Source organism: Cardiocondyla obscurior, unplaced genomic scaffold, assembly GCF_019399895.1.
Source record: "Cardiocondyla obscurior isolate alpha-2009 unplaced genomic scaffold, Cobs3.1 scaffold52_0_228554, whole genome shotgun sequence".
NCBI lineage: Eukaryota > Metazoa > Arthropoda > Insecta > Hymenoptera > Formicidae > Cardiocondyla > Cardiocondyla obscurior.
The window spans coordinates 84,565-100,393 of record NW_027228799.1 but is presented as its reverse complement, the minus strand read 5'-3'; the positions used below and the strand labels follow the sequence as shown (position 1 = coordinate 100,393).

General features: G+C 34.4%; 1 protein-coding gene across 1 annotated transcript; it reads right to left on the bottom strand.

Annotated features, from left to right (window-relative positions):
• Window positions 1-17: 17 nt before the first annotated feature.
• Window positions 18-4,148, bottom strand: LOC139112812 (uncharacterized). Its single transcript, XM_070673841.1, has one exon. The coding sequence runs from the start codon at window positions 3,072-3,074 to the stop codon at window positions 1,854-1,856; it is 1,221 nt and encodes a 406-aa protein (XP_070529942.1). The 5' UTR covers window positions 3,075-4,148; the 3' UTR covers window positions 18-1,853.
• Window positions 4,149-15,829: the final 11,681 nt, after the last annotated feature.

Here is a 15,829-nt window from a genome sequence, read left to right as displayed (position 1 = left end):
AGATACAAAAAGATTAAAGGTGTTAAGAGTAATGTTGTCGCCAAGAAGATAACGTTTGATGATTACACACGATGCTTGAAGGAGGAAATAGAAATGACGCGTCAGCAAACATGTATAAGATCTAAGCTGCACGAAGTGTATACTATACGTGAAGAAAAAACTGCTTTAAGTCCATATGATGATAAACGATATATTATACAGGATTCTATTGAAACATTACCATGGGGGCATTATAAAATACCGTTGTAAAAAAATTTTTTATATATTATACATTATACATTATACATTATATTGTAAATAAACAATTTTTTTAATTATATAAAATTCTTATAAAACGTTATTCTTGCATATCCATGAGTTATGTGAATTATTAAATCCCAGCCACTTTACATAAACATTATTTCCTTGTTTTCGTAACACTTTTTCAACAAGATATACATCAGGATTATTTACGTGAAGCAATTACTGTTCATAGAATCCTCCAGCGATAGGTTTTCCACAAGAATCCTCCAACAAGTACGTCACAGGATTAGTTTTTTGCACTTTGACGATTGTAAATACTTCCGTAGTCCAATTTGGTGTATAGCCTTTTTCAAATATTGTTTTGAATTTGCTAACACGTACTGAATCACCAGTTTTAAACCGTGCTGGAGCAGCAATCTTTATGCGGCTGTAGACCGTTGCCAAGAGTTTGCCTGCGTTTGCAGGGGTAACATCGACAGGTCGCATACCAATAGTTCGATGTTTTCGCATATTATAATCCAAAACGAGCTGCTGCAGTGAATCAAGCCATTTATAATTTCCATTGAGTGTAAACATTTTCCACATAGCGTTTTTAAGCGTTCGATTAAATCGTTCGACAACTGACGCTTTCATTACAGTGTATGTAGAATAATGGTTAATATTATGTTTTTTTAAGAGTTTTTGTACGTTTGCGTTGTAAAATTCTTTTCCTTTATCAGTTTGAAGATTATTCGGACATCTTTTATTATTGCGAAAGATCTTTGCAATCGCTGTTGCAACTTCGATACCGCTTTTTGTCTTTAATGGTACAGCCCATGCATGCTTGCTCAGCACATCGATAACGGTGAATATGTAGTGGTAACCTTGGTTGACACGTGTGTATGGGCGCATCTCGACTACATCAGCTTGCCACAAGTCATCATACCCGCGCACTATGACACGCCTTCGAGAAAAATTTCTTCTCGCCGGTGTATGCAATTCGTTTACCAATTGTAGTTTTTCTGAGCTTATTTTCTTTGACATTTTTAAAGCTATGAGATTTACCGCACTATTAAAAAATTTTTTCATAAATATGAACAATAGCAACACCGAAAACGGTATTAACAATAGAAAACGGTAACGGCAACGGCAATGGCAACGGCAACGGCAACGGCAACGGGAACAGCAAACGGCAACGGCAGCTGTTTAATTCTGTTCACCGCGAATAAATTTATTGCGAAGCGTGTTTACCACAACCTGTAGACTACTCTGTAGTATTTCCATTTTCTTATTCAATTCATTTAGTTGATCTTTTAAATTCAGCACATTCTGTTGAACATTATTATTAAGTTCCACAATTTCATTCTTTAAAATCTGTAAATTTTGTTGAACATATTGTTTGTTGACAGCATCATCATCGTCCAAAGGTTCAGCTACATGCTTAATTTTGTGTGATCGCGCGTCGTAATCGGTGGATGTTACACAAAGAGCGTTATCACGCACGTAATTTCTAACTAACGCATTATATCGATAATGTTGATTAGTATTACTTCCTCCACCATCTTTAAGCAATGTTCCAAACTTGTTAATCGGCATTTCGATATCAAATGATTAAATTGTGTATGCATACTTCAATTTATAATAAGCCCCACTTCGCGAAGTTCCTCAATAATTGATAAAATCTCATTGTCGTGAGCGTTATGACCTGCATAGCGTGAGGCTTCGAGCAATCGAAGACGATCTACGAGCTCGTTTGGATCATCCCAATGAACATAATCGATTTTATTATTGTTTAATGTTACAGCGTATGGTATACCTTGTCCAATTTTTTTACTCAGCACAGGAGCGATTATATTCTTATATTTGTGACCTTTGTTACTCTTTACTTGATTTTGAGAATTGTAGTCACGTTTATGTGCATTCGTTGCCATGAGTATACTTTTATAATTTTCTTTATCGGTATCAGTATAACTGCTCTCATCGGGAAATCTCATAAAAATCAATTCGTAAAGTCCCACTGTTCCAGGATACTTTTTACCATCTATCAATATATTATCATTTTTATCTAAATCAACACGCTTGTTGCCAATCATCGTTCCATTGTCGTTGAAATAAACTCCGTAAACGCTATCGATGTTAATAGATTTTTTTCCACTCAAAACAGCGCCTAGATACTTTTGCCCCAACGGTCCATAATGAGTTTGAAGAGTCTTCCAACCTTCTGATGTTTGCAACTTTTGTCGAATAGATGTTACCAACGGTTTGTCTGCGATATCGAAAACGTCTTCAATGGAATGTGAGTGTGAACGTTCCCTTGATGAAAAATTTCGTTGTTGCGCGAACTTAGGCGTCTCGTTTAATGTGGACGGTATGGTGTGTGATCGTTTTAACGCTGATTTAATTGGAGTCGATGCTGTTATCGGTAACGTTGCATTTGATCGTTTTTGTTTTGGTGTCAATCTACTTTCATCTTCTTCTCCCAATAAAGATATCAGCGATGTATTTATTAATCGATTCCGTTTTGGTGTCGATCTACTTTCTTCTTTTTCTTCAGGTAATGATATTGGAGATGCCGTAATTAATCGTTTTTGTTTTGGTGTTAACACATCTTTTTTTTCCGGAAAATACGATTCGTTCTTTGATATGGCTGATTCAACTTCGTTGTTTCCAACGGTGTTTTCTACAATCTGTTTAAGAGGCTCAACGATGGGTTTAAAATGTCGCTCCAACGCGATATCTTCTTCCATTTTTCCCGTCTTCATGGCATGATACTTTTTGCGAATCGAATCGCTCGTTTGAGCAATTTTCTTCGCAATTATCTCTCGATTTTTAAGTTCACTGTTGTTATTCATATTGAGCTTGACAGTTATCAATCGGTGTATCGACAACGACTGATCACATTATGATACCACGAAGTCGTTAAATCCCTTTCTATAGCGACCGTTTGAAATAGCACTGTCCTTATCAATCACCACAAATCCATACTTTTGTTGCCAACATATTCGACACAATTTATCAAAATCTTCGAATGACATATCAGTGTTAACATGATCATTATATATATGTTTCATATTTGTAACATCCTGTTTAAATAGAATTAAAAAATTCGTATTGTCACGTATAAGATGCTTCGGTATTTTCGCATACGTTTGACAAAGATAAAAACTGTCAACGTTCGCGTGTCGCCCCATTGCAAAGTATTCTCTTACCGCATCCTGCTTATCACATGCTATGTCATCAAAAATAAATATAGAATTCGGAAGTGCTTCGCTCGGTGGAACAACATCAATATTATTTGAAAATGTGAAATAATTAATTTCTTCTATTGGTGCCAATATCTTTTTCAAATACTGATATTTTGGTTGTTGCAACGATTTCGAGTATACATAAACGTTTTCAAATCGTATACCATGCGGACTTTCCAACAGACTTATTAATACATTAGTTTTGCCGCAATTTGATGGACCACAAATGATAGCGCGAATAGAACTCGGTAACATGTTTCCATGTCTATGTAACACACACTCGGATAATAACTTGTCATCGAAATTCACCACCTTGATTGGTGGCGCTTGCTGTATGAACCGCATTCTACCTTCTAAATGAGATCAATATCATCCATGCTGATATATTTATAGTTGTGTGCATAAAAATTAAACGCTCAGTATTCACTATGTTTTTGTTGCTGTCGGACGATTGTAATATCTGTGATTTAACCGCTGAACAACTACAACATATTCCAAAAATATTCTTATTACAACGATTTTCGCAACATATTGACTATTTGTGGAATAAGCTTCCTGAACACTTAAAGGCTGATTTAGATGTTCAACAATACCGTCGATGTTTAAAACATTATAATTTATTGAGTTATGAAACGCATGTTGACGGTCCTGCGCCATTAATAAAAAACTGTATTGAATGTCTGAGAAAAATGGGCGAGGCTTGTTAAACAGAGCGATTAACGCACTTCCGTTTGAATTGCACATACCAGGGTACCAGTTTTGTGGCCCAGGAACTCGATTAAACGAACGATTTGCCAGAGGAGATCGTGGAATTAATCCGTTGGATGCGGCTTGTCGCGATCACGATATAGCCTACTTACGTAGCAACAATCTCGCAGAGCGCCACGTGGCTGACAATATTCTTGCCAATAAAGCGCTGCAACGTATTAACGCAGAAGATTCAAGTTTTGGTGAAAAGGCCGCAGCCACGACCGTATGGGCAGCTATGAAAGCAAAAACGAAACTTGGTATGGGCTTATGTGTAGCGAGGAAGAATACGCTGAAGAAGAAAACGGTGAAGAAACGAACACTTCCGATAGCAAAACGTGGTGGCGTTATACCGCTTCTGCCCTTACTGGGTGCTATCGGTTCGCTCGCTGGTGGAGCCGCAGGAATCGCAAAAGCTGTAAATGATAAAAAAGCCTCACAACGCCAACTTGAAGAAATGAAACGTCACAATTACGCCATGGAAGGTCGCGGTGTTTATCTCGCTCCATACAAACGTGGTGGTGGAGTTCGAAAAAATAATGGAAATAAGAAAGGAAAAAAAAAACGCCGATGAGACGTTGAAACTTCCCAAAGGTGCTACTACCGATATACAGTTGCGACAATTAGCGAAACACATGCGCATTCCATATTTTAGAGGCGTTTTTATGCGTGACACTTTACCGATTGGGGGAATACATCAAAACGAGAGCGGTATTGTGAATTTAGATAAAGTTGAAGGATTAGGTACCCACTGGGTGGCATATGCGAAAAGAGGAAATCGCGCTATGTATTTTGATAGTTTTGGTAATCTTCGACCGCCACAAGAACTTGCTCGATATCTGGGGAATGATGCAACACAAATTGAATATAATCGCTTACCATATCAACGATATAATCAAAACAACTGTGGGCAATTGTGTCTACAGTTTCTACAGACGATTGATACACAATTTAAGAACAAACATTATGCGCTGTAAACTCAGTATCAAACATGTCGCTGACGCTCACGTTATCGGGCAAAAGTAGTATCCTCGCGGTGAGCTACTTTCCGCTATAGATTTAAGCGATGGAGAATATGAACTCGGGCTGGCTGATTTTGAAACGTATTTTACAATTCCTAATGTAAACTCATCAAATAATACATTCTATTTCGATAATGCTGATGATGATAATGATGGAGAAAGTATTACCATTCCCGACGGCTCGTATGAACTGTGCGATATTGCCGAATATCTAAAACGTACGCTCGACGAGCTTCATATCAATGATGTTGCAAAGAACATGATTTCATATGGTAATGATGAAAAAGATTATCCTTTAACGATTAAAGCTAATAACAATACGATGAAAAGCGAGATTAAGTGTATTTATCAAATAAATTTCACCAAACCATGCAACATTGGATCGTTGTTAGGATTTTCATCAGATCGCATACTCGAGCCGTTACGTTGGCATGAATCGGACGCACCGATACAAATTATCAATGTAAATGTTATTCGCATTGAATGCAGTGTAACGGGGGGTGCATACAGTAATGGAAAACGTGTACATACAATACATGAATTTTCACCTAAGGTTCCACCTGGATATAAGATATCTGAAACTCCAACACAGATCATTTACCTTCCAGTCGTCGTACGAAGCGTTACTGATTTGACGATTCGCATTGTAGATCAGAACGGACGATTGCTTGATTTTCGTGGCGAAGAAATTACCGTGAGACTGCATGTGCGGAGACGACTTTAGTGTGAGATGCTCGTTTTGAATAAAACGTCGAACGTGAGACAAACTAAATACACAGCTTCCACCAAAGGGGTTCAATTATTGAAGAAAAAACTTACTACATCAAACGTAGAATTTTTAAAATCATTGGGTTTCATTGTGTGTGCAACATCTAAAAATGGCTGATATATTGATTATTGATGATAAGCCGATCTTTGACAATAGTATTGTTAAAATTGAAACTCATACGTACAACCCATATGCTAACACAACGTTTGGATATAGTGATGAAATACGGATACCAATACAACAACAGGATTTGTATACGTTGCCATGTGACAGTTTTCTCTATATTGAGGGAAAAATAAAAATAAAAAACCTGACGATAAGTTAACAGCTGCGCTAGGAAATAATTGTGTAGCATTTATGTTCGATGAAATCCGTTATGAACTCAATGGTGTAGAAATTGATCGCAACAGAAACGTTGGAATAACTAGCACTCTTAAAAATTATATATCGCTAACATCTGATAATGCTGTGATGCTGCAAAATGCTGGATGGAGTGAAACATCAACTACGTCAGAAGGATTCTTTAATTTTTGTGTACCCCTCAGTATATTGTTAGGTTTCTGTGAAGATTATAAACGAGTGGTTGTCAACGCTCGCCATGAATTAATTTTAATACGCGCTCGCAATGATAATAATTCCATTATAGGAGATTCGAAATTAGAGCCAGAAATTGAATTGCATAAAATACAGTGGCGAATGTCTCATGTCATATTAAATGAGGTCAATAAATTATCCATGCTGCGAACTTTGGATAGTGGGCGATATTTAAGCATGACTTTTCGCTCATGGGATTTGTATGAATATCCTCTTTTGCAGAGTACTACAAAACATTCTTGGGCCGTCAAGGCTGCAACGCAACTTGGAAAACCTCGATACGTTATCTTTGCTCTGCAAACCGATCGCAAAAACGTTATGTCTAAAAAATCAACCATTTTTGATGATTGTAAATTAACGAATGTGAAACTTTTTCTCAACTCTGAATATTATCCATATGATGATCTGAATTTAGATTTTGACAAAAAAAGATACGCCATTCTTTATGATATGTATATACGTTTTCGTAAAGCTTATTATGGCAACAGTTCTTATGAGGCTTTTTGCAATGTAGCAGCATTTCTATCATATGGACCATTTGTTGTTATCGATTGCTCTCGACAGAACGAGTCAATCAAAAGCGCCACTGTAGACGTGCGATTAGAATTTGATTGCAAGGAAAATGTTCCTGCAAATACAACCGCATATTGTCTTATTTTACACGATCGCATAGTTGAATATAGTCCACTGTCTAACGTTGTGCGCAAGGTCTTATAAAAATTGCTATATCAGCAGTTTTTATCATATATAAAGAAACAATTTTATCTACACATCATTATTGTTTCAAACACGCGTTCATCATGATTGCGCCAACGTTTGTTGATCTTCAAGGTTTTAATATTGGGCGGCGATTTATTGTAAAAGAAGTTGCAGTGCTAAGAAAGGGTACTGTTCTAACTCATTACATCTTTAAAAATCCAGTGCCATGGAATTTTTTGGCACAATCTGAAAAATCATGCATTTCTTGGACAATAAAATATCATCATACATTGTCATGGGAAGAAGGAACTGTGCCATACAACATGGCAAAACAATTAATTACAACAGCTGTAACAGGTGTAGACGGTGATGAAGTGTCACGTCTTATATACGTCAAAGGATATGAGAAATGTGCATGGTTGGCTGATATGCTCGACGATGATGTTAGAAAAGATTACACCATTGAAACCTTAGACGCTGATTATGAAGATATTGAATCTTTAAATATTTTAGATACTATTAATACCGTGCGATGCGGAAATCATCTTACGCATTGCGCTTTACAGAATGTATTTAAAATATTTAACTGGTGGTCGCAGCGTCAAAAGGAATTATAAAGATTAAAAAATTTATGTTAACGAGGATGGCGATGAAGTGTAGCATCTTATATCAAAGGATACGAAAAACGTACATGGCTGATATGCTCGACGGCGATGTTAGAGAAGACCACATCATTGAAACCTTAGACGCAGATAATGAAGATGCCGAATCTTACAAAATATTTTAGATCCTATTAATAATCATCTTACGCATTGCGCTTTACAAAATGTATTTAAAAATATTTAACTGGAGCATCAAAAGTTGTAAAAAGTTTTAATAAAAAATTTTAATAAAAAAAATTTATGTTAGCGGATGGTGATGAAGTGTAGCACCTTAAAATATTTAATTAGTGGTTGTGTCATGAGGAGTTATAAAGATTAAAATAAAAATTATTTTTTATGTAAAATTATGTTTTTTTTATTTTAACAAATATATATAAAATATATAAAATATATAAAATATTTAAAACATATATATATATATATATATATATATATATATATATATATATATATATATATATAAAATACTTAAAAACATATATTTTTAATTTTAATCGTAATCTTAATCTTAATCTTAATCTTAATCTTAATTTAAATCAGGTTTTTGGGGGCTGAAAAATATATATAATTATAAATTAAAAAATACAATTATAATATATTTAAAAATATACATATTTATTTATTTTTACCTAATTCCAACTTTCCGGCGCAAAGGTGATGTCCTCCTCCATATCAAATAAGCGGCGCAGCCCGAAAACATCACCACCTTCATGGAGGCCCATCCAAATATATCTATTATACTCCCTATCCCAACGGCGTTCATTTTTTATAGCATATTTTTTTTTTATATTAATAAATCCTTTTATACAGATTTCTTCCGGATCAATCCAACCCTAAAAATTAAAAAATTAAAAAATTAAATTATTTTATTTCTACATTCTTTATTATTTAAATATATTTTGTGTAAAAAGATGACTTACGGGCTGTACGCGTGGAATTTTTAGTTTTAAAATGTGCTTAATCTGCACCTCATGATATGGTTCGCTGTCTATGTATATGCACTGAAAAAAGTATTATGATACATTTTTTTTTCATTAAAATAGTTAGTATTTTTTACATGATAGTACTTACCCCAATCGCTGGATATGTCACATCAATGTGATTCTCCAAACAATCAGTATAAAATAAATCACCCATTTTTAAACAAAAACTTTTTATAATAAAAATTAGCTCGCAAAAACTCAAATGCTTTACGACTGAATAGATTTTCATCTCACAGCCTCTCTTATATATACATTTTTTGCATATTGATGCATTTTTTAACACGTGTCGATTTGACAGCATTTTTTTCTTAAAGTGATTCGCACGGGTATATGTCACACACCTTAGGATAGTAGATGATAAAAAAATTTAAAAGAAAGATACGCATGAGTATATGTTTTAAATGTTTATATTATATTATATTTCAAAATGTTTATATTAAATATATTGTTTATAAGAAAAAAATATTTGCAAATTTATATTTTTAATATAAAATAATTTCACATTATGTGCAAAAATGCATCTTGAGTTTCAAACGTGTAGCTATAAGAAAAATTTGCATAAGTATATGTCGCATTTTTTCGAGATACATCTTTTAAATGAAATAATTTCTTAATCTCTCATTGCATGATAAAATGCATCTTAAGTTTCAAACGTGCTAAACGCTGTAAAAGATTCTCACGAGTATATGTCACACCTTCGGGACTGCTGTTGATAAAAAAATGCTTTCGTTTTTACTTTCTGACTGTCTGCAGTGAGCTCGTAGCTGTCGCCTGTCAGTCGTATGCTGATTTTTTCAAGTGTAGCACGTCTAATTAAGAAACTTCTTAAATGGAAAAAAAGTGTGCATCGTTATTGCATATTTTTGCGCGCCGCGAGTTGGGGGATCGCACCCCGTTTAGTGCAGGCGGTGTGTGGTGTAGCACACACCAAAAAAACAGTTCAGCTCAATTGAGCTTATATTACGATAACCACATACGCGGTGAGTGCAAACGTGGTGAAATATTAACGTTTGACAGAACACCTCGTTCTGTTCCCGAAAATCCCGTGGGTGACGAGTGTGGATACGTTATAGACAAACGGATGAACTTGTGCACCCACGGGAAACGATTCGCCTTTGTAGACAGCGAATTGCCGCCGGTGAGAAAAATGCGGCAAAATTAAAAAAACGTAAGTTTTTATTTTATTTGTAATATATATTAACGGTGGTTGCTAGCGCGGGGTGTTGTAAGGGGGAATAAACACGGGTTCTAACTCAGGAGCGTTGAGGGAGGCGGGGGACGGGGGAAAAAACGATGAGAGGAGCGCGGGGAGGAGCCGTAGGTGGGAAGAGACGGGGGGGTATCTGTCGCCCATTCATACCCCCTCTTCACCACCTCCCGCGCTCCTCTCAACGCGGATTTCCCCTCCCCTCAACGCTGGGTTAGACCCGTGTTTATTCCCTACTCTCGACTAGATTAATTGAATCTTGTGTAGACTCGGTTAATACATACTTTTGAATCGTCCGAGCAATTGTATATTTTCTGGATTAATTCGTTATTATTTTCTGACACAGTTAATATTTACTGATTTTTTACTGACACCCTAAAAGTTGAAATTTTGATTTAGTTGGTTTTGTACTTTAATTTAGCTATCAATTATCTCCAAATACCTTAACGAATTAGTATGTAAAATATTTATTCTGTGGTTTGATGTTTACAATTACCAGAACAATTTTAATTTTGAAAATGGCTACGTCGGAGCAGAAGAATATCACTTTTTGTATAAAACTAAATTTTATTCTTTTAAAGGATCTGGTTTTCAATTTCTCTACATTCGTAGTAGAAATTTTTTATAATATCTAGTGCATCTGATAAATTTTACCTTATTTTCTCTAAAGTAATCTTTTTATTTTCTACCGTTCTCAAAGTATTCGAACTATAATTTTATCTTTATATAAACTATTCCGTGCATCATAATTCAAAAGCATAATAAATATGAACGTCAAATAATTAATATCTAGTTCTATTGATTTAAAATTTACATTGTTTACACTAAAACGAAAGAAGTTCAGATGTCGTCAAAGTCATCAATTCGTGAACTGTCGTCAAACTAACAAAAGTCGTTAAATTATTGAATACATCATTACGGTTATTTTGACGACGTCGTCAAAGTATACGATTTACATATAAATTTTTAACGACGGGCGTCAAAACAGCCAAAAGTCGTCAAAGTAGCCAATGCGCACGAAAAATCGTCGTCAAAGTATACAATTGACATATATATATATATATATATATATATATATATATATATATATATATATATATATATATATGTATATATATTTCACCAAATAATATTAATTTGTATGTTATTTTCTTTCAGATAATTTATATTTGTTGCTAATGTATTTGCCCAACTCTTAAAAAAACAAATTTAAGTTTTTTTAAACACGTTAACGAGAAAATTTTAGTTTGATTACTGTTTTTTATATTTGCTATTTGTAAATATATTCTACACCAACTGCAATAAAATACAACATGTTATTTACGGATATTGTTAAAAAGTTAGGCAAGCACATGTTTGAATAAATCGTGAATATTCTTTACAATATTGTTATCATCCATTTCTTACTTATTAATAAATATTATTTTACAGGTGGATGCAAAGAAGAAAATCTGACAAAATGCTCTATTTTGGTTACATTCGTTACTACTTCTATGACTTATTGCTGTTTATTCAGCATTAAATCTTATTTCCATTGTGATTTTAATTTTTCTTTATTTTACGCATTGACATTGAAGACAATTTTCCGCATTCTCAAATGTTTCTGCTTATATGTATAACCGCTTTAAAATTCGGCTCGAATAAAAATGATTATGTATTATTGGCAAACTTTCGATAACTTTGCTTTATTTAAAAAAAAAAATTATTCTTAACGTAATATTTTCCGCAATGTACTTAAAAACTTATATTTTATTTCAGAAAATTTCTAGTATTTTATCTCGAATTAAAGGAACGTTGTGCAAAATAATTTTCTACCACGTGTAGTTAACTTACACATAACAAACTTTGGCATATTAATTAAATTGATCGCGTCATTTAGAAGAAGGGTATATCACAGAAAATAATTAATCTTAGTAACAAGTATTCCAAAACTGGTCAACAGGATGAAACAACCAATCAGAACACCAAAGAGTTACAGATGCACTTATCGCGAACAATAAGCAGTTATACAAGCAGCCAAAGGACACGACGAACAGTCGAATATACAGCCAATCGGAGCGCGTTATTTCTTAACCAATTACGGGAGGTTATTCCTATCGCACCACCTATATCAACCGATGTCTGGAGTCTCTCTGGCATTCTTTCTCGACCAGTCACTCTGAGAGGTCAAACTCGATGGAAGCTTTCAGCTGGATTATGACATACGTCGACGGCATCGAAAATATGCTGGATATGATTAAGCGTTTGCCCGTCGAAGTTGCTGGTATGATATTTGCATTGTTGGACAACAAAACTCTTGGGATTATTTCCAGTGTCAGCAAGACATGGAGGGCGAGATCCGAATACGAGCGAAAACGGAGACGTCAGTTGCAGCTTACTAAGACCAGGAGGCAACTTTACAGGTCCAACGGTGGTAAGGTTTTTGAAAGTAAGACGTTTGTCGTGAATGGACAAAACGGTAGTGTTAGCAGGGAAAAACCGGAATGGACTCGCCGACATACAAAAACACAAACCGAGAACAAGAAACGCAATAAGTCAAAAACGAATAATCTAAGTAAGATTAGTCTTCGAATGTAACATTAAAGAATAAAATATTAAAATATTTCGCACCTTTCTTAACATTATTATGTACATCTAATTCAATAACGATCTTGTAAATGTAATAAAGTTTTTCTTTGTACGTTTTTTTGTTTTACCAAAAATAATTATTACATTCGTTACTACTTCTATGACTTATTGCTGTTTTTTATGCTGCATTAAATCTTATTTCCATTGTGATTTTAATTTTTCTCTATTTTACGCATTGACATTGAAGACAATTTTCCGCATTCTCGAATGTTTCTGCTTATATGTATAACCGCTTTAAAATTCGGCTCGAATAAAAATTATTATGTATTATTGGCAAACTTTTGATAACTTTGCTTTATTTAAAAAAAAAAAAAATTACTTTTAACGTAATATTTTCCGCAATGTACTTAAAAACTTATATTTTATTTCAGAAAATTTCTAGTATTTTATCTCGAATTAAAGGAACGTTGTGCAAAATAATTTTCTACCACGTGTAGTTAACTTACACATAACAAACTTTGGCATATTAATTAAATTGATCGCGTCATTTAGAAGAAGGGTATATCACAGAAAATAATTAATCTTAGTAACAAGTATTCCAAAACTGGTCAACAGGATGAAACAACCAATCAGAACACCAAAGAGTTACAGATGCACTTATCGCGAACAATAAGCAGTTATACAAGCAGCCAAAGGACACGACGAACAGTCGAATATACAGCCAATCGGAGCGCGTTATTTCTTAACCAATTACGGGAGGTTATTCCTATCGCACCACCTATATCAACCGATGTCTGGAGTCTCTCTGGCATTCTTTCTCGACCAGTCACTCTGAGAGGTCAAACTCGATGGAAGCTTTCAGCTGGATTATGACATACGTCGACGGCATCGAAAATATGCTGGATATGATTAAGCGTTTGCCCGTCGAAGTTGCTGGTATGATATTTGCATTGTTGGACAACAAAACTCTTGGGATTATTTCCAGTGTCAGCAAGACATGGAGGGCGAGATCCGAATACGAGCGAAAACGGAGACGTCAGTTGCAGCTTACTAAGACCAGGAGGCAACTTTACAGGTCCAACGGTGGTAAGGTTTTGAAAGTAAGACGTTTGTCGTGAATGGACAAAACGGTAGTGTTAGCAGGGAAAAACCGGAATGGACTCGCCGACATACAAAAACACAAACCGAGAACAAGAAACGCAATAAGTCAAAAACGAATAATCTAAGTAAGATTAGTCTTCGAATGTAACATTAAAGAATAAAATATTAAAATATTTCGCACCTTTCTTAACATTATTATGTACATCTAATTCAATAACGATCTTGTAAATGTAATAAAGTTTTTCTTTGTACGTTTTTTTGTTTTACCAAAAATAATTATTACATTCGTTACTACTTCTATGACTTATTGCTGTTTTTTATGCTGCATTAAATCTTATTTCCATTGTGATTTTAATTTTTCTCTATTTTACGCATTGACATTGAAGACAATTTTCCGCATTCTCGAATGTTTCTGCTTATATGTATAACCGCTTTAAAATTCGGCTCGAATAAAAATTATTATGTATTATTGGCAAACTTTTGATAACTTTGCTTTATTTAAAAAAAAAAAAAATTACTTTTAACGTAATATTTTCCGCAATGTACTTAAAAACTTATATTTTATTTCAGAAAATTTCTAGTATTTTATCTCGAATTAAAGGAACGTTGTGCAAAATAATTTTCTACCACGTGTAGTTAACTTACACATAACAAACTTTGGCATATTAATTAAATTGATCGCGTCATTTAGAAGAAGGGTATATCACAGAAAATAATTAATCTTAGTAACAAGTATTCCAAAACTGGTCAACAGGATGAAACAACCAATCAGAACACCAAAGAGTTACAGATGCACTTATCGCGAACAATAAGCAGTTATACAAGCAGCCAAAGGACACGACGAACAGTCGAATATACAGCCAATCGGAGCGCGTTATTTCTTAACCAATTACGGGAGGTTATTCCTATCGCACCACCTATATCAACCGATGTCTGGAGTCTCTCTGGCATTCTTTCTCGACCAGTCACTCTGAGAGGTCAAACTCGATGGAAGCTTTCAGCTGGATTATGACATACGTCGACGGCATCGAAAATATGCTGGATATGATTAATCGTTTGCCCGTCGAAGTTGCTGGTATGATATTTGCATTGTTGGACAACAAAACTCTTGGGATTATTTTCAGTGTCAGCAAGACATGGAGGGCGAGATCCGAATACGAGCGAAAACGGAGACGTCAGTTGCAGCTTACTAAGACCAGGAGGCAACTTTACAGGTCCAACGGTGGTAAGGTTTTGAAAGTAAGACGTTTGTCGTGAATGGACAAAACGGTAGTGTTAGCAGGGAAAAACCGGAATGGACTCGCCGACATACAAAAACACAAACCGAGAACAAGAAACGCAATAAGTCAAAAACGAATAATCTAAGTAAGATTAGTCTTCGAATGTAACATTAAAGAATAAAATATTAAAATATTTCGCACCTTTCTTAACATTATTATGTACATCTAATTCAATAACGATCTTGTAAATGTAATAAAGTTTTTCTTTGTACGTTTTTTTGTTTTACCAAAAATAATTATTACATTCGTTACTACTTCTATGACTTATTGCTGTTTTTTATGCTGCATTAAATCTTATTTCCATTGTGATTTTAATTTTTCTCTATTTTACGCATTGACATTGAAGACAATTTTCCGCATTCTCGAATGTTTCTGCTTATATGTATAACCGCTTTAAAATTCGGCTCGAATAAAAATTATTATGTATTATTGGCAAACTTTTGATAACTTTGCTTTATTTAAAAAAAAAAAAAATTACTTTTAACGTAATATTTTCCGCAATGTACTTAAAAACTTATATTTTATTTCAGAAAATTTCTAGTATTTTATCTCGAATTAAAGGAACGTTGTGCAAAATAATTTTCTACCACGTGTAGTTAACTTACACAAAACAAACTTTGGCATATTAATTAAATTGATCGCGTCATTTAGAAGAAGGGTATATCACAGAAAATAATTAATCTTAGTAACAAGTATTCCAAAACTGGTCAACAGGATGAAACAACCAATC